Source organism: Mesoplodon mirus (genome assembly GCF_964341445.2).
Source record: "Mesoplodon mirus genome assembly, chromosome: 7".
NCBI lineage: Eukaryota > Metazoa > Chordata > Mammalia > Artiodactyla > Ziphiidae > Mesoplodon > Mesoplodon mirus.
Window position 1 is genome coordinate 88,864,403 of NC_138983.1, and position 22,819 is coordinate 88,887,221.

Here is a 22,819-nt window from a genome sequence, read left to right on the forward strand (position 1 = left end):
CCTGGGTTCCAGACCCAATTCTTGAATTTACTAGCTGTGTGACTTTAGACGGGCCATTTAACTTCTCTGGGCCTCAGCTTCCTCCTTTGTAAAATGGGGAACATAATGCTATTTACCTCCCAGGGCTTGAGAGAGGATTAGACGAGAAGTGTTTTGAACACCGCAGAGCGCCATATAAACATGACTCACTGTTATGGAAGCGATAAAACTGGTTGCTGTTCACATTTATTATAATCAATTCAGATATAAATGCACTATACCATGGCCCCAACAGCCCTGAGGTTACCATTCTGTCCTGTGGCCCCAGTACACGCCCTGGGTTTTCTCCACTGCGGGCTTCTCAGAGCTCCTTGGAGGTATGACATTTGGGTTTGTCACTACCCAAACACATAATTGCATCTACCAGGCCTAGGAGTCTGAATTTCAAACTTATTCTTCATATGCCTGTGTATGTTTACATTCATAATATCTGTGAAAAGAACCCCTCTCCTCACACACTCCAAAATACAGTATTGTGCAAAATACCAGTCTAGGAAGCAACACACTAGGGTAGCAACCTTTAATGTCCTAAAAAAGCATCTTAGTAGTTGGACGCAGAAGAGTTACACTGACTCACGGAGGATCACGCGAGGCCCAGCGGGACGACGTTTCTAGTTCCTTCCACCAGGTTTAGAAAACAGAAGGCTCTGGCTGGATTTGCTGGACATTTCTCTCTTCAGCATCTCCCTTCCTTGGTCCATCTTTGGGGTGCCTTTTCTGGCTCCAACCTACAACAAGCAAGAGCAACAAATGCCCAAACTCTATAATTGTAGGGAGATCCCCAAATATTTCTCAAATGGCATTTTTTTTTTTTACTGAAAATAAAATCTTTGTTGTAAAAAATATTTATATATACACATAGACGTGAGCAAAACGAAGGTAAAATGATCCACCATTATCACACTACCCACAGGTAACCTTATTCACATTTTGGTGTACACTCTTCCAGATACACAGATAACGTTTTCTTCTGACATTTGCATCTTTTTTTGAACCAGCAGTTTCTGATGATAGGCAATTTCATTGGGATGGACTTTCTCTCGAAAAGCTGTTACTGAACTGAATGCCTTATGTCTCTGATGTCTTAGGAGGGTAAAATGCAGCATACTCTAGGGGGTCTGTCTAACCCTTTTCTGAGCACTACTCCTGGATCCAGGCAGCCATGTGTGTGACTCTGTCCCTGGTCATAGCTGATCGGGCACTTGGCACGGGCTGGGCTTTTAAGATGGTCACTCCCAGGATTTGGGTTATGGGTTCTAAGATGCTACTTGCTTCCTGGGCTGGTCCTTTGAACTGGGGGACCATGAGGTCATTCCTTCCTGTCACATGACTGGAGAGAGCAGAGATCAGGGGAGCCACACAGAGACACAGAGAGGAGATACGGCCTATGTGTGCGTGTGCGCATGCTTGTGTGTGTGTAAAAGAGATGATGCCTGAGATCTGATGGCTTACCAGTTCTATTTCGAGGCCAGTCTCTCTTTCAGCTCCCAGTTTTTATGAGGCACTCACCCCTATATCCTTAAAAAAGCCCCCTCCACCCCCTTTTTTTTTTTGCGGTACACGGGCCTCTCAGTGTTGTGGCCTCTCCCGTTGCGGAGCACAGGCTCCGGACGCGCAGGCTCAGCGGCCATGGCTCACAGGCCCAGCCGCTCCGCGGCATGTGGGATCTTCCCAGACCGGGGCATGAACCCGTGTCCCCTGCATCGGCAGGCGGACTCTCAAACACTGCGCCACCAGGGAAGCCCAAGGCCCACTCTTGGGGATGGAGTCGCCCAAGGTACACTTGGCAAGGAACCTGGAGGAAACCTTTCTGTACTGAGGAGATCCTAGACACCAAACTTCTAAGCTCAGGCTGGAGGGCAGGGAGAATGGGAAGCTGGCTCTTTGCTCTTAGCCGAAGCACCATCTGCCCCGCTTCTGTTAAAGCCAGAGGCAGCGTGAAGTTCCAGGGCGTCTCACATCTCAGAGAAGCACAATGTTCCCACAACATCCGGGGCCCATCCCAATATCTCATCTGCCATTTCACATCCGCAGGTGGTCCTCAGACAAAACCTAGATGTAGGGCAGTTTCTGCCTCCTCCCAGCTCAGTCATATATGTGAGTGAATAAGTAACAAACTTCCAGTCGTTTCCACTTTGCAGGGTGGCAAACGTCTCAGATCAAGTGGGGCCCTCAGGATGCTCTCTATCCTCTTAACATCCTGCTCTGGGGAGTAACCACCTTCTGGTCTTAGCACAAGGATGCTGGTTGAGAAGCTTCTATTTTTCAAATATATCCCTCACCTAGAATATCTTCGTTTCTTCCCATGATAATTTGGTTGCCTCAGCATGACTGTGGCCTTTTATCAAACTTGAATGTCTCCTCTCTCATATTCAACCAAAATGTGTTTGGCTTTCTAGCTTCCTGAGAGCTCGCCTCTACTGTCTGCAAAGTGGGAACGTGGACTGGCTTAATTCCAGTTCCAGGGCTGATTTGTCAATGGCAATGTTTCAACATGTTCAAGATTTCATAGTCTTAATTCTCAACTTTGAAGAGAATTCTAGAGGATGCTTCCTTGAAATTTAAGAGAAATACCACTGGAAATGTATCAGGTTTATTACCTGGAGGTTTCTAACCTAAAGGAGGAAAAGCTAGCACTCACCTGGGTGTCAGATCTGCACTGATTCCCAGCTCTCCTACTGAGCTGTGTGGCTCTGGACAAAGAAAGTCTCTGAGCCTCAGACACCTCATCTGTAAATTGGGTATAATAACAACACCCACCCTATAGGGTTGTTGTGAAGCTTAAAAGAGATACTGCACGTCGAGTGTTTGGCTCTGTGCCCGGCACATGCCAAATGCTCAATACATAATAGATGTGGGATAACTGTCCACTGGGCTTCCTGCTGACGTTCTAGGGTTTTCTCTCTTCTCTCTTCTGGCTCACCTGGAAATGTGAGTTCTGCATCTTTGAGTTCTTCATCAGCTCTCCAAACATTCGTCTCTTTAACACAGAAAGAATATTGACAAAATTTAGCGTATGTTCTTCTTTGCCTTTTGCATCAGAGAAAAATGGATTTTTCTCAACTTTCAGATGCTACCCATTTGGATGGAATGTTGAGCCTTCCTAGGTGAGGAGGTGAGGATAGAGGTCTGCAGAAGGGGGTGTGGCTTTGGGGCAACGCTACACTGTCCTGCTGCACCTTTTAGGGAATCTCTGTTCCAGATTCCAGCAGAGAAGGAGGTGGTCAACCAAGAAGGCTATGAAGGATACTGTATTCTTCTTGGAGGACAGATCTGCTTTAGCTGGAAGCAGAGCCTCCTAGATCAGTGGAAGAGGCTGTAGATGTCCAGTGGCTTTCCACCCAGTGGAAATGTTGAAAGCCCCAGTGGCTAACCTCCCTGGCAGGGACTACAGGGGCCTGTTGGGAAGCCAGCATCACTGAAAACCTGGAGCTTGCCGCTCCCCTGGGGTTTGATTACTATTGCTGACCCTGATCTGCTCAAGACCCTGCACCTCAGGGGCAGCTCATCAAAGAAAGAGCATCCCCTAGGCACTGGAGACACAAAAGTGAGAGGGAACTGGGGTCTCCCTTGCAGACTGACACTCCGCAGGTGAATGTGCAGTGGTGTCAGGAAGGAGACGTTCTCCTAGAGCCCTGAGCATCCACTGGGGTCGCCAACCTGATTCCTACAGCGGCCAGGAAAGGAAAAGAAGTGGGTGAAGTGAGCTGGGGTGGTGGTGGACAGCAGCAAACACACGAGCCCAGGGCCTTTCTAAGGGGCCTGGAAGATGGAGGCTTGTGATGGTGGCTTGTGGGTCTGTGGGCCTAGGGTCGCCAGATCTTCCAAGTTTCCCAGAGAAGCTGGAAATCCAGAGTATTCCAGGAAACTGCCCTATTTTGAAATGTAACTTCAAAAAAAATCCCATGAGCCAAATGGAATATATCTGTGGGCTGCCATCTTGCGACACCTGGTTCAGAACCTCCCTGCTTGGTGTCTAGTTGGTGCTCAGTAAATGTTGGAGGGGTTGCCAGATAAAATACAGGATGCCCAGTTAAATCTGAATTTCAGAATGAAGCCAACAAATTTGTGAGTGTGAATATGCCCCGTGTAATAGTTAGGACATTTATACTGAATAGCTTTTGTTGTTTATCTGAAATTAAAATTTAACTGGGCATCGTGTTTTTGGTTTGTTTGTTTTCCCCTAAATCTGGCAACCCTACCGGGTAGTCACAAAACTCAGGGAGGAAATAAGGCTGTCTTTTGGGACAGGGCATAGGTGCTTACAAGACTCTTCCATTCTCCCAGAAGGATGCTAACTCTACCCTCAGAGGACTGTCTGTGAAGGCTGATGGGCCCGTATTGAACTGACAGTTGCCCTCCAGGCATTTTCCGTGGAGAAGGCCTCGAGCCTGCAGCCACTCAGTATTTATCACAAACTCAGTTGAGACAATCACTATCCAAATTCCCAGATATTATAAAGCAGGGGTTAGTTTTAAACCAACAGCCTTCTTCTCTCCCACCCCATCCCCCGCCTTTTTTTTGGCAGAACCGTATATCCAAGCAAAATCCCATGAGGAACTTGGGGTATAAGATAATGGAGAGCTTCTCTGGCGGGAGAAAGGTGTGTGTGCTTTGAGAGTCACACCTTTCCATGGCACCCAAAGGCTCCAGGGAACCCCAGTTTGAACATTGCTGCAAAATTCCTTCCTGGATTAAGTTCCGTCAGTGGGCAACTGGGCACTGAAGGGCAGAGCCTGGCCCCTGTGCACCTGCTTTTCCTGAACTTTACTGAACACACTGGGATGTGATGAAGGGGGTGCGGGAGGGTCTTTTTCTTTAGCCTTCTTCTATCCGTATGCTGCATAGGCCTGGCCACATGGTTCTACTTCATCATTGTGGGCGGAAGAGCACCACCCCAAGCCCCTCCCATCCCACGCTCCTCCTACACAACATCTACCAATTGTGGGGCTTCCCTGGTGGCGCAGAGGTTGAGAGTCCGCCTGCCGACGCAGGGCACACGGGTTCGTGTCCCGGTCAAGGAGGATCCCACATGCCGCAGAGCGGCTGGGCCCGTGAGCCATGGCCGCTGAGCCTGCGCGTCTGGAGCCTGTGCTCCACAACGGGAGAGGCCACAACAGTGAGAGGCCTGCGTACCGCAAAAACAAACAAACAAACAAACAAAACACACAAGTGGCACGGAGGAAGCCAGAATCTTGAGAATACCTGGGCCCAAGGAAATCTTGGAAGATAGTGAGTTAAAGAGAATAGTGAGGGTAATGACGATGGTAGGAGAGGGTGAATGCTTTGTGGTCCTATGTGCTAAGGCTTTTGTATACAAGCTCCCATTGGGAAGGCTACGAGCTAGGTGCCATTTTTATTCTCATCTTAAAGAAGAGGGATCTGAGCTAATTAAGCAGAGGGAAGGTTAGGGGGTTTTCCTGGCTGAGACCACAAGGCAAAGTGGTGGTCACGCCCCCTAGCCAGGACTTGATTGGCTGGAGATTTGATTGGCAGGAGAGCTGAGCGGCTTCTCCTGCGAGAAGCAGCCGGTGCCCTTCAGCCTTTCTTACACTTCAAGCCCTAAGAAAGGGCTTGCGTGCTTCCCAAGTGGCAACTTCTGTGCATTTAAAAATTTCCTCTTGAAAATCCCAGCCTTAGCCCTTTCACAAAAGGTATCTGGGTCCTTTCTTGGCCGTGGCCTAGTCGTATTCACCAAAGAGAAGAGCGCGTCCCATAAGAGCTGGCAGCTTTGGGAGGACCGGGGAAGGCGTCAGCTGGCAGGAAGCTCCCTGAAAGAAATAGAGGAATCCCCACCCATCCATGAGCTGCCTATTCTTCCCCCTTAGAAACGGGGCTTGTGATGTTCCAGGCACTGCAGGCATTTTGCCATTTAACCCTCCCACTGCCCCACGGAGTAGGCCCCTTGCTAACAGTTTTGGTTGCTTTTGTTGAGGAACCTGGGATACAGAGGTCAAGCCACTTACTCAGGGTCATTCGGGGCAGTGGTGGGGCTTCACCCCTATTTGTTTGACTCCAAATCTGGCCTCTGAACTCTGAGAGACACTGCCGGCTTCTCGAGTGATGTGGGAAGTGGATTCGAGTGAGCACGGCCTGGGCCGCGGTTCCCGTCCCTCTGCCACATGGACAGAGCCACAGACCCAGTTCGCTGTGAAGGCCCAGCATCTTATACCAAGTCTCATTTTCACAGCCAGAGATATTAGTGTGGAAATAGGACTTTTGATATTTGAAAGGTCTGCTTGGTGAAGAGATGGTCAAAAATTAAAACTACAAACTCCATTTTTTTTTGGGGGGTGGGCAATTCTGAGGCTAAAGATGTGTAATTTCATCTCAGTGCTTCAACACTGCCACCTCTGTGAACGGGTGAAGAGTTTCAAAGTTTCATACAGGAGGCTAAAAAACTAAGGCTCCTTGTGAAAATACTACGTGTAAAACTTAGAAAAGAGGAATTCTACTTTCTGTTAATTTCTGCTTAAAGACAACGAAGATATACTCCCTGGAAGGAACGGATGCCAAGACAGATATATACAAGTGCCCTTTAGGATCCAGCAAAACTTTAAAATGTATTATTGTTTTCTTCCTGACAAACAGGCTGGCCTGTCCCTTGCACTGTGTATGAATGAGGCAGCCCATGAATAATGCATGTGAAGCCTGATTATGTAAATCCTCAGGTTTTCAGTACATGACAATGGCTTTTTTTGGGCCCTTCTCTGTCCCATTCTGTGGTCTGGTGTCTCTGCTTTGGGGCCTAGTCTGCCAAGCCCTGGGGGCGGGGGCGGGGTGGGGAGGGGTGAGCTCTCCAGAGGGCACATCAAAGGGAAAGTCACAACTCTGTCACTGGCCCAGCTCTCCCTGGCATTGCTTGGTGTGAAAGGAAACTGTCCTCTGCCTGAGGCAGCTCGATGACACATGCAGACTAAGGCCTGTGATGTTTAATTCACAGCAGTGAGCACTGGAAACACCGCATCCAGGCTCCCTCAGAGCAGGACAGCCACTTTTCATTTCTGGGGCTCTAAGCCAGAGAGCCTGCTGTCTGGAAACCTATTGCCTAGAAGGTTCTCAGAATGGAGGGCAGGCTTCTGCAAGGAACTATCTGACCATCACCTCCTGGTTGAGGAGAAGGGCACCCTTCTATGACCTTGGCCTCCTTAGAGCTCATGCAGGCAACAAACACGCACATGCAAATACACACACATGCAAACACACAGCACGTACTCACATGTACACAGATACACGCAAGCATGCGTGTACAAATACACAGCCCCAAGTCAGAAAGACTGGAGTACTATTCTGGCTACTCAGAATAGCAAACCCAAATCTTTATTCTCAGAGAGCTTATTCCTCGGTGTATCCCTGGCACCTGGCAGAACAATGAAAATCACAAGCGCCGCCTTTAAAAACACTCGGGCTGTTCACTCAACTGATTGTGGTCATCATTTCAGGAGGCAGGGAAGTCAGATCATGATGCTGGACACCCTTAAGCTCAGTACAGTGCTGTGTGTCAATTATGTCTCAATAAAACTGGTAGAAAAAAGAGTTATCTGGATAGAAAAAACAAGATAAAATACACGAATTATCAAAAGTTAAAAAAATACAGACGAGCTAGACTATGAGTCTCAGAAAGCACTGTTCACAACAGCCAGGACATGGAAGCAGCCTAAATGTCGATGGAGGAGTGGATAAAGAAGATGTGGTACAAATATACAGTGGAATACTACTCAGCCATAAAAAAGAATGAAGTAATGCCATTTGCAGCAACATGGATGGACCTAGAGACTATCATACTATGTGAAGTAAGTCAGACAAAGACAAATATCATATTATATCACTTATATGTGGAATCTAAAAAAAATGATACAAATGAGCTTAGTTACAAAACAGAAAGAGACTCACAGACTTTGAAAACAAACTTATGGTTACCAAAGTGGAAATGTGGTGGGGAGGGATAAATTAAGAGTTTGGGATTAACATATACACACTATTATATATAAAATATATAATCAACAAGGACCTACTGTATAGCACAGGGAACTCTACTCAATATTCTGTAATAACTTATATGGGAAAAGAATCTGAAAAAGAATAGATATATGTGTATGTATAACTGAATCACTTTGCTATACACCTGAAACTAACACAACTCTGTAAATCAACTATACTCCAATATAAAATAAAAATTAAATTAAAAAAAAAAGAAAGTTAAAAAAAATAGAGGCAAGCTAGACTGAGTCTCAGAGAGGTTAAGCTAACACATATATATGGAATCTAAAAAAAAAAAAAAAAAGAAGGTTCTGATGAACCTAGGGGCAGCCCGGAATAAAGACACAGATGTAGAGAATGGACTTGAGGAAATGGGGAGGGGGAAGGGTAAGCTGTGATGAAGTGAGAGAGTGGCATGGACATATATACACTACCAAATGTAAAATAGAAAGCTAGTGGGAAGCAGCTGCATAGCACAGGGAGATCAGCTCATTGCTTTGCGACCACCTAGAGGGGTGGGATAAGGAGGGTGGGAGGGAGACGCAAGAGGGAGGGATCTGAGGATATACATATGCATATAGCTGATTCACTTTGTTACACAGCAGAAATGAACACAACACTGTAAAGCAATTATACTCCAATAAAGATGTTAAAAAAAAAAAAAAGCTGCCTGAAGTCACACAGTAAATGGCAGAACAAGAGTCTAAACCTAAGTCTGCCTAATGCTAAAGCTATTCTGCCACCTTCCTTTGCAATGAGCGAATGCATTCTGTGCTGCCTGGATCCCACTGGGACCTCAGTTGGCTGTTTCTAAAGGGAGCTGAGGGGCAGCCTCAGAGGCTCTGCTCCGAGCAGGGACCTCTCACCTTCTGCTGCCTGATAGCCCTGGTGACCCTCTTCTCCTGGTGCAGCCGCTCTTCCATGTGTGCCAGGGCCTCCTTCAGCAGCGCCTTTTCTTTGGCCTCTTTGGAGATGTCGTCCTTCAGCTTTGCCACCTGTGACTGGTACATCTGAACCGACACTTTGCTCTGCCTGAGCACACAGGAGAGACAAAGTCTCTTTTCTCCTCAGCTTTCTCACTCACCACCAATGCTCCCGACCTGGGAGATCCTCAGAACACTTCCATATATGCCTGGCTTCGCGGTTTCCTTACAAGTGGGGGGAAGGCTGAAGATGTGGGGACTAGAGGGCAGAATAAATAGCCCATTGGCTGTGGACGTGCAGCATGAAGGGGGCACAGGTTATGCTACCAGCCCCTCCCAATTTCCCAGAGAGGGTGGGGGAACGGATACCACTGAAAATAGGATGGAATTACGAAAAGCACACACATGGTGAAACATCAGACACATTTATAAAAAAAGGTGCACCTTATTCCTTAACAGTAGGGTACTTTAACTGCTGCTTTCTTGCCCAGAGACTTGGGTCCATCAGGCCCTGAGTCACCATCCCGCCTGCCCCCCTCCACACCCAGGCCTCTGTCCTCTTGTCCTGGTCCCTACGGGTCTGCAGCTGCACCGAGGTTTAGCCTGGAGAATGGAGGCCTGGGCCTTTTGCCGGAGACATGAGCCATATTTGAGCTGTTCAATGTCTTTCTCGTATCGTCTCAAAAGCTCCTCTTTCCTCTGCAGCTGGTTCTTGAGTAGGGTGATCTTATCAAACACCAGGTACAGGTCTCTTTGTCGAAGCTGGTAGACTCTCTCCCTCTCTTTTGGGGAGAGGTGTTTCATGGACACGTGACTTGACATATCTTTGATGTTCAGCATAGTCCCGAGGGTTTTGCTCATATCCAAGTACTACGAGAAAGCGTTTCACAGGTAAGAGGCCTGGCCCAAGACCGCTGGTGGCCACTTTGAGGAGGCAAACGCCTAATTCTGTTTCATTCATTTTCTGCAGTTGCAGAGAAGAAACACATGCTTTGCAAATGAGTGCATTTGGGGCTTTTAGTATGACTTTCATTTTCCCCCGCATCCATTTACACTATGCCTTTTTGAGAATTGGGGGGAGGGGTGGAGGGGGAATGACAACAGACATAAACATTCATTCTTACTACCCAGTCTCCCAAGGAATTGGGCTCTGCAATTTCCAGCCCATGCTGGGATAGGAGATGGGTCTCGTGGACCTACTGTAACAACTAAAATGTATGTGGAGTTGATGTTTAAACTATCTGCAGGGCACACAGGTTTGGACAGGAGGGGACTGATGCTGGGTATACCTACCAGCTTTTCACTAAGATCTAAAGCGTCAGCCACATCCATTTTCCTTAACTTCTCAGTGGCCATGATGGACCCTGGGCTGGAAAGGCCATTTTGAGGCTGAAATTAAAAAAAAGAAGAAAAACTCTCTTGGCATTCCATTATGATTTTCTACATCCAGAAGAATAACCCAAAGAATAATGGAAGAACTGGAAAGATACTAAAGAATAATTTGAGAGAGTTAATTTTTTTAACATCTTTATTGGAGTATAATTGCTTTACAATGGTGTGTTAGTTTCTGCTGTATCAAAAAGTGAATCAGCTATATGTATCCATATATCCCCATATCCCCTGCCTCTTGCGTCTCCCTCCCACCCTCCCTATCCCACCCCTCTAGGTAGACACACAGCACTGACCTGCTCTCCCTGTGCGATGCAGCTGCTTCCCACGAGCTATCTATTTTACCTTTGGTAGCGTGTGTGTGTATATATGTCCATGCCAAGAAAGTTGGTTTTAAATCCAGTCTGACTCTGTGAACTGCTTTCTATATGACTGTGTTCCTACCACTTCAGAGCACGACTGCCTTTGAAATGATGCATCACTTATGCCATTCTTTGGCCACCGTCTCGTCTGTCTTCCCTTTAGGCCAGTGGTTCTCAACCGGGGGTGACTCTGTCCACCCTACCCCCTCCAGGACATTTAGCAATGCCTGGACACATTTGTGGTTGTCATAATTGCTGCTGGCGTCTAGTGGGTAGAGGACAAGGATGCTGCTAAACACCCCACGATGCATAGGGCAGTCTCCCAAACAAAGAGTTACCTGGCTCAAAAAATCAGTACCGCTGATGTTGAGAGGACAAGCTCCAGAAAAATGGGGACCATGCGGCTTTTGCTCACTATCTCCCTCCTTGTGCCCAGCATGGCACCTGGCACCGAGTGGTGCATAGTGGGCATGTTTGTGGAATGAACGAATGAAGGTTAAGTGGAAAATAGCCTCCCTCCTTTTTATTAAAGGAATCTCATTTCTGTGCAGCAGAAACCATACCCTCACAAAATTTGGCCCAACCTTCTCCTAGTTCTGGAACCTGGTGGGTGAGCATCACTTCAGACCCTTTCCAGAGACAATGCAGATAGTGTTTGCAGCTGCATCTCCCTAAGACCCCAACCAGCCAGCTGGCTGCTGGAAGCCCAAATGACTGCATGGAATGGCCACCAGTCTGAGTAGGTTACCTGATCTGAACGACTACAAATAACCATAATAAGCCTCCTTAAAAAATAAATTGGCTTTTAATGCTTGCCATGAGCATCTCTTAGCCCTAGCATTTGTTGGCACTACCCTGAAAACCTCTGAGATTAAAAACAAAACAACTAAAAAACTATAATGGCCCCCAAAATGACTGCGATAGATAAGAGTGGACATATTTGTCTATGTATCTATGGAGATGAGAATAAAAGAGGGTATCTGAAGATGACAATAAACCGGGCAGATCTGCTGCAAAAAGAACCTGAGATGCTGCTCAGTGTCTTCAGCTACCCTGAGCTGCATCCTCTGTACCTCTCCAGACGCCCCCTCTTTTCCTGAGGGGAGGGTCACGAAGGAAGAGCCTGGGCTACAGGATCCAAGCACACAGTCCCCACCCGGTCTCTGCAGGCTAGCAGACACACCACCAGGGACACACCCCTGGTGTGTCTTCAATCATTATTCTGTGACCTTGGGTGAGGTACTTGACCTCCTGAAGCCTTAATTTTTCTTATCTGTTAAATGGGGACAATAATAGTAACTATGACACAAGGCTGCTACGATCGTTCAATGACATAAGGCATGGAGCCGGCTGAGCTCAACGCCTGGCACACAGTAAGCAGTTCATAGATGTCAGCTATTCTTCCTCCTGCTCTTTCATTTAATTACTGCCAACCTTGGAGGATTGAGAGTTAGGAGGTTTCCTGCTCTGTGGTGTCAGTGGTGGGATGAGGGCTTGTTGCCAAGGAGAAGGTCTTGGAAGCAGGACCATCAGGACATGAGATCCAGCTGAGCTCCCCACCTGGAGACGGTCCCTCTACTCCCAACCTCAGAGAAGGAAGGTTCGATTTTATCAGGAAGACCAACACGTTTCTGAAGACTCACATCTCTAGACGTGTGAGCAAATGTCTAGAAAAATTGTAGGAGAAAATGCTGGTACAGAGAGGATGGCTTTATTATGTTTTCCCAAACCTGGTTTAGACCAGCTGCCACAGCAAGCCACGCTGACCTGAGCTGTCCATTGTCATGTGTCAGTCAAACACCCGATCAAACATCCATTTAGGATACAGGGCACCTTCAACCTAACAATCAAAGTACTTCTGAAAATCCTGGAAAACACAAACTATGCTCCCTAAGAAAGGAAGGTTTTCTTGGATAATACTCTTTAAATACTGTTTGACAATAATAACTATCATCTATTAAAGTGCTCTCTATGAGCTAGGCACTGGGATAAGCACTTTACATAATGATCTCCTTTAATTTTTCCATCATCATTTTACAGCTGGGAAATTGAAGTCCCAGAAAGGTTAGGAGCCTGCCCAAGGTCACAGAGCTTGCAGAGCTGGGATTAGGACACAGGTCTCTGATTCTAGAACTTGTGTCTTCTTAATCATCATGGCTCCCTTCTGCTGCCCTTTATGTGTTCATGTTTTTCAGTTTATAGCAAAAAGCAAATGTTAGGCAAGCTCATGACATACTGTTGTACATTAGCTTGTTGGATATTTTCTGCAGAATATAACATGTGATGTGAAAAGGAGGGCCCAGAGATTGACCTGGCCAGCATCAGTGCAATGCTATATCATGCTGTACATGATGGCAAGCCGCCTTTCTATTCAAACATTGGATCGCTGGTACGGCCAGGCACTGATCAGTCCATACAGTTGCCAGCCCATCAGGGAGGACCTGGCCTCGAATCAATGATGTATACAGTGGTGCCAGGGCACACGGCTAGTGTCTGTCCTCATGCCCACCCTCCCCACGTGTCAGTCAATGCAGAGACAAAGTTTCTTTGGTTACCGTTCCGATCTCTACTCTTGAAAAAGTTGGCAAGTCAGGTTTTGCATCCAATATTTTCTGAACATTTTTTTCCATCCCGAGGGTCTTTAAGTCTAGAAATGATCCATCCATGTGGTCCTTGTGATCTATAAAAGAAATAACTTACACTCAAAAGAAAGGCTCAGGAAGAAGTTACTGCATGTAAAAGTCACAGCTGCTATTTACTGGACACTTACCCCAGGCCAGTACTAATTAGCTCACAATCCTCCCTTGGCAGGTGAGGCATTGAGGCCCAGAGAGGTGAAATGACTTGTTCAAGGCCACACAGCTCATATGAGGCTGCAGCCTCCCAGGGCGGGGGCACTGAGGGGGAACCTTCGGCCACAGGTGTGAGGATGGACTTGAACCCAGGCTTCTGTGTCCTAGCCCAGGGCTCCACCCAGCAGCAAGCTTGGCTTCTTGAAAGCCCTATTCCCTCTAAACAGGGTATTTATCCTGGGAAGTTCCCCAAGGTTGGTCCTTGCACAGCATCCGTCTATGAAAAAGTCCCAGGGGAGGCGCCATCATTCACCTGGTGTGATCACTGCTTGGCTGAGGCCCCACTGGGCGTGGGCACGCATGGGTATGCAGAGTTGGAGGGGATGGCGTGTCAGAATGGAAGAGGTGGTTGGGTGAATGATGCCTCCCCCCCAAAGATGTCTGGGTCCTAATCCTTAGAGCCTATGAACATTACCTGACAGGGCAGAAGGACCTTTGCAGATGTGATGAAGGTAAGGATCTTGAGATGCGGGCTTATCCTGGATTAGCTGGGGGGACCCAATATAGGTGCATGGGTTCTTACAAGAAGCAGACACAGGGAGTCTGACTACAGACAGACAGAGACGGTGATGTGACAGAAGCAGAGAGTTGAAGGTGCTCCTCTGCCGTGAGCCAAGGAAAGCGGGGAATTTTTATTTCCTCGCCTTTTCCAGTCTAGAGACTAGAAAAGGCAAGGAAACGGATTCTTTCCTAGAGCCTCCAGAAGGAACCAGCCCCTTGCCTTTACCTTAGCGAAACTGATTTTGGACCTTTGGCCTCCAGAACTGTAAAAGAATAAATATGAGTTGTGTTAAGCCCCTAAGTTTGTGGTAATTTGTTAGAACAGCCATAGGAAACTAATATGGGGGGTGAAGGCAGGAGGTAGGATGAGAGGTGGGGAAATGCAGTGCATGTTCTGGAAGAGCTTAATTGGGTTAGAGCAGATGATGGGGGAGGGGAGGAGTAGAGGGAAGAGTCGGGATGGAAAGATGAGCTCAGTTTGTGGCCAGCCTAGAACAGTAGCCTAAAGAGTATAAACTTGATTTAAACATCACTGAAATGTCACGAGTGTGACCTGTGTGCCCGGCCCTCTGCCAAGCAATCAACGCATCACCCCACTGTATTGTCCCGCCATCGCCTCCTTTTACACATGAGGCGGTCGGGCTCTGAGACCTGTGGCTGCTGGACGCCACACAGCTGGCAAATGGCTGAGCCAGGGCTTGGGATCACAGTGGTGTGACTCCAGGGTCTGAGTCACTGCTATTTCAGCTTCTGATGGAGCAGTGAGTTGGCTTAATGAAGGGTGATTTTTTTTTTCAGAAAAATAACCGGGATGTATCAGAGACGAAGGAGCCAGCAGCATTTCTCAGCTGCAGCATCTCGACGTGTTGGGCTGGACAGTCCTCGTCGTGGGAGCCGTCCTGGGCACCGTAGGACGTTTAGCAGCATCCCTGGCCTCCACCTACTGGCTGCCAGGAGCATCACCCACCCAAGCTGTAATTATCAAAGATGAGAGGGTTTCAAGAAAGCAAACCGAGAGGGTTGGGTAGGCCAGAGAGAACATGGCGGGGGGAGGAAGCTGGGGCTTCAGTGCGGGGGGGGCACGTCAGTTGCCAAAGAGGCAAAGACAATGTGGGAAGTTGGTGGTGAGCACACAGGGTGTAATGCACTTCAAGGTCTTAGTGGGACAGGAGTACAAGCAGTAGAAAACGAGCTAAAGAAGCAGTGGTCCCAGTGAAGATGCACCAGCTTGAAGTGCATGTTTGATGACGAAGGAGAAAGATAGAGCGGGAGGCTGTAGACGCTGAAGAAGGAGGTCGTGATTCAGGAGCTTGTGCACAAGGTGGTCTGGGAGGGAGAGAGAAGGGGAGACTCAGGGAGGGAAGAGCTGCATTTGGAAAGAGAACGTAGTGAGGGAAGATGGAGGGAAAGGAGGAAAGGTGGGTGCGGAGAGAGACAGGAGGGGAGCTGAATAGGCTCGTGCCTGGGCCCTTGACCTCTGACAATGCCACTTGCTGAGAATTTCCAGCTTGGAAGAGTGAGAATAATAATATTATAATAATAGCTATTCAGTATTAACCACTTGCCATGTTCCAGGCACCATGCCAGAAGTTTACCACGTGATATTTTCTGATCATTACAAACAGCCTAGCAAGGAAATGTGTTTGCATTTATAGGTGAGACACAGACGCCCAGCAAGGTTAAGCTATGGAGCTGGTAAGCAGTAGGATCAGAATTCAGACCTAGGTCTGTCATTCTCTTTTCAGAGAGACTAGAGGCTGGAGACTGAAGCGCTGGGCTGGCTTATGTGAAGGGTGCGTGAGGAGAGGGGCACTGGGTGGATCCCGAGATGGCAGAGATGGGTGATGCAGACTTGGGCTGTTGGAAAGAGGGATTTTCTTCTCTGGGAGAAGCAGCAATTCTTGATTATAGTTCTGGTTACAAAATTTACACATGCCTGTTACACAAATCCAAACAGGGCAGAAACCCATAAAGTGGAAAGTGTCCCCCCGCTGTATCCTCAGGGGCCGGCACACAGTAGGGCTGCAATAAATAGCTGTTGAACGACTGAGGGAAAGTCAAGGCTCACGCAGTCTTATCATGCTGGGATAATACTCTCAACACTTTTATGTCTTTTCCTCCAGATTTCTCCTGTGGTTGGATATTGGCATTTGAAAAAAAAAAAAAGAAAAAAAAGGGGAGAACACTGTGCATATTGTATTACAACTTTCTTTTTTTTCACATAAAAATACTGCGTATCTTGGATATCTGAGAAAGAGCGATTTTCTATGTATGCAGGGAATCCTTTTATTTGCAACAAAGTCTTGCAGAAATAGACACAATCAACTGAGCTTGCAAAGATCAATGTAAAAAGTCCTTTCTTTCCCTTATCAAAAGAAGCTGAGAAACCAGGCAGGAGGAGAGGGGAGCTGACTTTTAAGGTCCTCCTTAGATGTTTCCTGTCTTCCAGTGGGACCACACAGTAATCCTTCACCAATTAGATTTTTTTTTTTTAGGTCGCAGCTTTTTTATTTTTTAATTGAGATATAGTCAATGTAAAATATTGTATGTTTCAGGTGTACAACATAGTGATTCACAATTTTTAAAGGTTATATTCCATTTATAGTTATTATAAAATATTGGCTATGGGCTTCCCTGGTGGCGCAGTGGTTGAGAGTCTGCCTGCTAATGCAGGGGACACGGGTTCGGGCCCTGGTCTGGGAGGATCCCAAATGCCGCGGAGCGACTAGGCCTGTGAGCCACAACTACTGAGCCTGCGCGTCTGGAGCCTGTGTTCCGCAATGAGAGAGGCCGCGATAGTGAGTGGCCCCCGCTTGCCACAACTAGAGAAAGCCCTCGCACAGAAACGAAGACCCAAGACAGCCAAAAAAATAAATAAATGAACAAATGTGGGGTTTAAAAAAAAAAGAAAAAAAATTAGGAAAAAGTGAAATTAAAAAAAATATATTGGCTATATTCCCTGTGCTGTAAAATATATCATTGTAGCTTATTTATTTTATACATAGTAGTTTGTACCTCTTTTTTTTAAAATTGGAGTATAGCTGCTTTACGATGTTGTGTTAGTTTCAACTGTACAGCAACGTGAATCAGCTCTATGTATTCATATAGCCCCTCTTTTTTGAATTTCCTTCCCATTCTGGTCACAAAAGGATGGAACGCTTCATGAATTTCCGTGTCATCCTTGCACAGGGGCCATGTTAATCTTCTCTGTATTGTTCCGATTTTAGTATATGTGCTGCTGAAGTGAGCACGGTAGTTTGTTCCTCTTATTTCCCTACCTCTAACTTGTCCCTCCCCCTTTCCCGCTCCCCACTGGTAACCACTAGTTTGTTTTCTATATCTGTGAGTCTATTTCTTTTTTTCTTATATTCACTAGTTTTATTTTTTAGATTCCACATAAAAGTCATATCATACAGTATTTGTCTTTCTCTGTCTGACTTATTTCACTAAGCATAGTACCCTCCAAGTCCATCCATGTTGCTGCAAATGGCAAAATTGCATTCTTTTTTATGGCTGTGTAGTATTCCACTGCATATATAGATATAGATATAGATATAGATATAGATATAGATATAGATATAGATATATCACATCTATTTTTTGGGGGTGGCCACACCATGCAGCTTGTGGGATCTTAGTTCCCCAACCAGGGACTGAACCTGGGCCGTAGCAGTGAAAGCGTCAACTCCTATCCACTGGACCGCCAGGGAATTCCCTACTGCATCTTCTTTATCCACTCATCTGTTGATGGGCACTTAGGTTGCTTTCATGTCTTGGCTATCGTAAATAATGCTGCTATGAACATTGGGGTGCATGTATCTTTTTGAATTAGTGTTTTCCATTTTAGGGGAATAAATACCCAGGAGTGGAATTGCTGGATCATGTGGTAGTTCTATTTTTAGTGTTTTGAGAAACCTTCAAACTGTTTTCCGTAGTGGCCACACCAATTTACATTTCCACCAACAGTGTACAAGGGTTCCCTTTTCTCCATATCCTCAAAAATAACAGTTGTTATTTGTGTTCTTTTTGGTGACGGCCATTGTGACAGGTGTTAGGTGATATCTTAACCAATCAGATCTTTAGTAGTGACCCCAATCTCCTGGGCTGCTCATGACATGATCCAACAATAGTTACTCAACCTGGATTTCCCTGAGGGATTTATTCCAGGATTTTACAGACCTAGCTTGTTACGTGCGTTTTATCCCTTAGGACAATATTTTAAAAGGCAGGTAGTATGGTGGTTCAGAGCAGGGGCTTTGAGGTCAGAGGGACCTGGATGGAGTCCCAGCTTTACCACTCGGCAGCTAGGAAATGCAGCCCATTGTCAAGAGCCGAGGAAGAAGGCCTGGGAAGAGAACTGAGTGCTCACGGCTAAGAAAATCTGACTAGCTGTCAAATAGAGATGCGGCAGGGGTCACAGGTAAAGGCACCTCGGCGTGAGTAAATCAAGCTGCCCTGCCTGTGTGCATACCCATCTGCTTGCCATCCACATTTAGTTCACATTAAATCAACAAGTATTCAAGGCTGATGCGGATGGCAGCTACCGTTTCCTAAGGCTTATGTGTGACCCCACGATTTGGGTACCACGTCGTTTAATCCTCACAACTACCTGGTGAGATCTTAACCCCATTTTATAACCAAGTAAACAGAGGCACACAGAAGTCGAGACCTGCTCACACAATGAGTAAGTGCACACTTGATAGTCACACCTTAGCAGCTGGTCTCCAAAGCCTGAACTCAGAATTATTCGTTCTAATGCAAATGGGGCTTTGCTGGGGCGAGGCCCGCGGTGCGCATCAGACACCCTTCACTCCAGGGAATGAAACTCTCAGGTTTGTCTCTGTTCAAGTTAACGACAGAACCTGTCCTCTAGGAACCGGGCATGTACCTGGTACCCCTCTGGATCTTCGGAGGGCGTGTGGGGTCACAGAAAAAACACAAGTGCCAGGATCACAACGACCTCAGTTTGAGTCCTGACCCTACCATGCACCAGCTGTGTGACTTTGAGCAAGTTTCTTAATGTTATTGATACTCAGTTTCCTTACTTGCAAAATAAAGACGACAATAGTACCTGGCTCATTGGGCTGTTGGAAGATGAAAGTACACAGTACATGTAAAACAACTAACACAGTGACAAGTACCGAGGAGGAGTTAAACAAACCATGGTTCCTACCCTCCTCTTAGGAACTGTGAACACACAAGGCTCTTAGGACTGCTTGCGTATGGTGATGAGTGACTGGGGGATCCCCTGCTGGCCTCAGTAATGGGAAGTACCTTGAATCACTTATCATGGTGGACTAACACATAAAAAGTTTTTGAGCCAGCTTCTTCTTTTTTTTTTTTTTTTTAGCGGTACGTGGGCCTCTCACTGTTGTGGCCTCTCCTGTTGCGGAGCACAGGCTCCGGACGCGCAGGCTCAGCGGCCATGGCTCACGGGCCCAGCCGCTCCGCGGCATGTGGGATCTTCCCGGACCGGGGCACGAACCCGTGTCCCCTGCATCAGCAGGCGGACTCTCAATCACTGCGCCACCAGGGAAGCCCCTGATGGCTTAATTTCGCAACCCATGTTTCTTTACGGGAATGTATGACTAGATTTAGAGGCAGAGGCTTCAGTGAGTCCTAAAGCCTGGGGAGGGGACAGTGCACACATTGCTTGGCCCCGCTATTACTAGGATAGAGATCATGGTCTTTCCTTGTTTTAGTTCTGATTTTGAAGAACAGCTAGAACTGTGGGCCACATCTCTCTTGGTTTCACGCACACTCAGACTCTGCCACGATTACAACGACAGTAATACAGGGGTTGGGGAGGGGCTGGGTTGCCGGGAGCAATGCAGCGCCCCTGTTCTCTACGCTATCGGGGAGGGGCAGGCACTGACAGAAAAGTTCATCTGGATTTTGCCTCTCTTTTTTTTCTTAAACCCCACATTTGTTTATTTACTTATTTTTTTGGCTGTCTTGGGTCTTCGTTTCTGTGAGAGGGCTTCATGTAGTTGCAGCAAGCAGGGGCCACTCTTCATCGCGGTGCGCGGGCCTCTCACTATCGCAGCTTCTCTTGTGGAGCACAGGCTCCAGACGCGCAGGCTCAGTAGTTGTGGCTCACGGGCCTAGCTGCTCCGTGGCATGTGGGATCCTCCCAGACCAGGGCTCGAATCCGTGTCCCCTGCATTAGCAGGCAGACTCCCAACCACTGTGCCACCAGGGAAGCCTTGCCTTTCTTTTTAAACACGTTTAAAAGAAATTCACACCACCTTCTGGATTACCTTAGACATATCCTGGCTGGGGCTGTTTAATCACCGGAGTTGAAAATCACTCCTCTATTCTCATTCATTATTGCAAGAATGTCAAGTTTGTGCAGCCTCCCTGGAGAGCGCTTTGGCAAGAAGGATCAACGATAAATGTTGGAGTTTCCCAGGTGTGGCCCTGGGCTCTCCCTTCTCATTCAATACTTTCTTCCTAGTGATACCATTCACACGTATGGCTTTAATCACCATCCATCCATCCACCCGTCCATCCATCCCATCTGACTAAGCACCCGCTATGTGGCACATGTTCTTCTGGGTTCCAGGGCCACATCACTGATACGGTTGGATATCCAGGGTGACAGCTGCGTCCTTGGCACCTCACTTTGGATGTCTACAGGCACCTCACACTCATCTTCCCTCTCAAACCCGGTCCTCCTGTGGCATTCCTTACTCTGGATTTTAGTGAAGGAACCACATCTGTACTTTTAACACAAGCCAGAAACCTGGAGATCTGTAGCCTCCTTTCTCTCCATCACTTCCCTTCTAGCCATATCTAACTCCATCACTGAGGCCTGTTGATTCATCTCTTAAATGCCCCTGGAATCTTCTCTCTTGCTCCGTCCCCTCCATTGCCACAGTGAGGGCCACCATCCCTTCCCTTCTAGCCATATCTAACTCCATCACTGAGGCCTGTTGATTCATCTCTTAAATGCCCCTGGAATCTTCTCTCTTGCTCCGTCCCCTCCATTGCCACAGTGAGGGCCACCATCGTGTCTTGTGACAGCCTCCTAACTGCTCTCCCGGGGTTCTGTGCTGGCCACCTTCCTGTACATTTTCCACTCGTGGCCAAGATGACTGTCTCCAAATGCAAGCCTGTTCCATCAGTTCCTTACTTAAAACCTTTCGTGGGCTTCTCTCTGCTCTCAGGTTAAAGCAGAGCTTCTTACCAGGGCTCTGCAAGCCCCCGGCCACAACATGATACAGCCCCTGTGGACCTCCTTCACCAGTCCCTGCCCTCCGCCTCCATTTCTTTAAGCCCCTTGAGTTCTCCATGCTTCCTTCGATCCCACCACGCTGCTCCCTCCACCCAGAATGCCCTCCCCTCCCCTCTTTGGCAAATAACTCCTATGCACCCTGCAGTTGCCCTGCCGTCCCTGACCAGGTCAGAGCCCTGCACTTCTTCAAAGCAACTGTCATGATTAAAGTTTTACATGGGAGTGATTTTTCAGTTAATGCCCCACCCTATTCCTCCCTGAGACCCTAAGATCTACAAGCGCAGGGAGAGTGCCTGTTAGTTCCCCAATATTTTATAATGAAAGATTTCAAATGTACAGTGAAGAGGGAGGAATTTTACAGCCAACATCCATATACCCCATAACCTGGATTCTACCTGTTTCTGACCCCATTATATTTCCATCCTGCACTGTGCCTGGTATCTAGGAGGCCTGCGATAAATCTTTGTTGAATGAAAGTGGTTCATATCCTTCCACATCTAGGATGATAAAGATAAGATGAACAGGTATGTGTGAATAATATTTATGTCAGCCTCATCTATTAAGTGTGAAAACTGGAAGCAACTTAAATGCCCATGATAGAGGACTGGCTAAATAAATTACGGTACATCCTTCAGAATGGGGTTCCTTGCCATCAGTGACAGCGATGATGTAGATCTGTGTATTGACATTGAAGGATGCTCCAGATGTACTGTTAGGAATGAAACTAAAGGAAATTGGGTATAATATGACATTATTCTTTTGTAAAGTTAAAAAATCAATACACGTGGATAGGTAGTGCCTATTTTATGCCAGGTACTATTCTAAGTACTTTACATGTATCAATGCATTTTAATCCTCACAAAAATCCTAAGGGGTGAGTATTCCCTATTATCCCCATTTTACAGGTAAAGAAACAGGCACAGAGAGGGGAAGTAACTTGCCTAGAATCACACAGCTCTTTCCATGGGAAAATGCCCTGGAAGTTCCACACAAAATATGATAGTAGTGATGATACCAAACGCTAGCGAGGATGTGAAGCAACAGGAACTCTCATTCATTGTTGGCGGGAACGCAAAACAGCCACTTTGGAAAAGAGTTTTGTGGTTTTCTTAAAAACTAAACGTACTCTACGGACTTCCCTGGTGGCGTAGTGGTTAAGAATCCGCCTGCCAATGCAAGGGACACAGGTTCAAGCCCTGGTCTGGGAAGATCCCACATGCCACAGAGCAACTAAGCCTGTGTGCCACAACTACTGAGCCTGTGCTCTAGAGCCCGTGAGCCACCACTACTGAGCCCGCGTGCCACAACTACTGAAGCCTGCGCACCTAGAGCCCATGCAACGCAACAAGAGAAGCCACTGCAATGAGAAGCCTGTGCACCACAAGGAAGAGTAGCCCCCGCTTGCCGTAACTAGAGAAAGCCCATGCGCAGCAATGAAGACCCAATGCAGCCAAAAATAAATAAAATAAAATAAATTAATTAAAAAAAAAACCTAAATGTACTCTAACCACACGATTCAGCAACCGCGCCCTTGGT

The 22,819-nt window shown here is 47.1% G+C and overlaps 2 protein-coding genes across 2 annotated transcripts in view; both read right to left on the reverse strand.

The window, feature by feature from the left end:
• Positions 1 to 650: 650 nt before the first annotated feature.
• LOC309808862 (forkhead-associated domain-containing protein 1-like) overlaps positions 651 to 22,819 on the reverse strand; it is a gene marked incomplete at both ends in the record, with an annotated part of 196,741 nt that continues 174,572 nt past the window's right edge. Inside the window, one exon of the mRNA XM_082629439.1 lies at positions 651 to 767. Within this exon, the coding sequence (XP_082485565.1) occupies positions 651 to 767 (117 nt within the window). The remainder of the gene's footprint in view (positions 768 to 22,819) is intronic.
• Positions 1,930 to 22,819, reverse strand: part of LOC309808040 (forkhead-associated domain-containing protein 1-like) — a gene marked incomplete at both ends in the record, with an annotated part of 99,418 nt that continues 78,528 nt past the window's right edge. The window contains 5 exons of the mRNA XM_082628051.1: positions 1,930 to 1,956; positions 8,886 to 9,051; positions 9,592 to 9,812; positions 10,236 to 10,331; positions 13,249 to 13,341. Of these exons, the coding sequence (XP_082484177.1) occupies positions 1,930 to 1,956; positions 8,886 to 9,051; positions 9,592 to 9,812; positions 10,236 to 10,331; positions 13,249 to 13,341 (603 nt within the window). The remainder of the gene's footprint in view (positions 1,957 to 8,885; positions 9,052 to 9,591; positions 9,813 to 10,235; positions 10,332 to 13,248; positions 13,342 to 22,819) is intronic.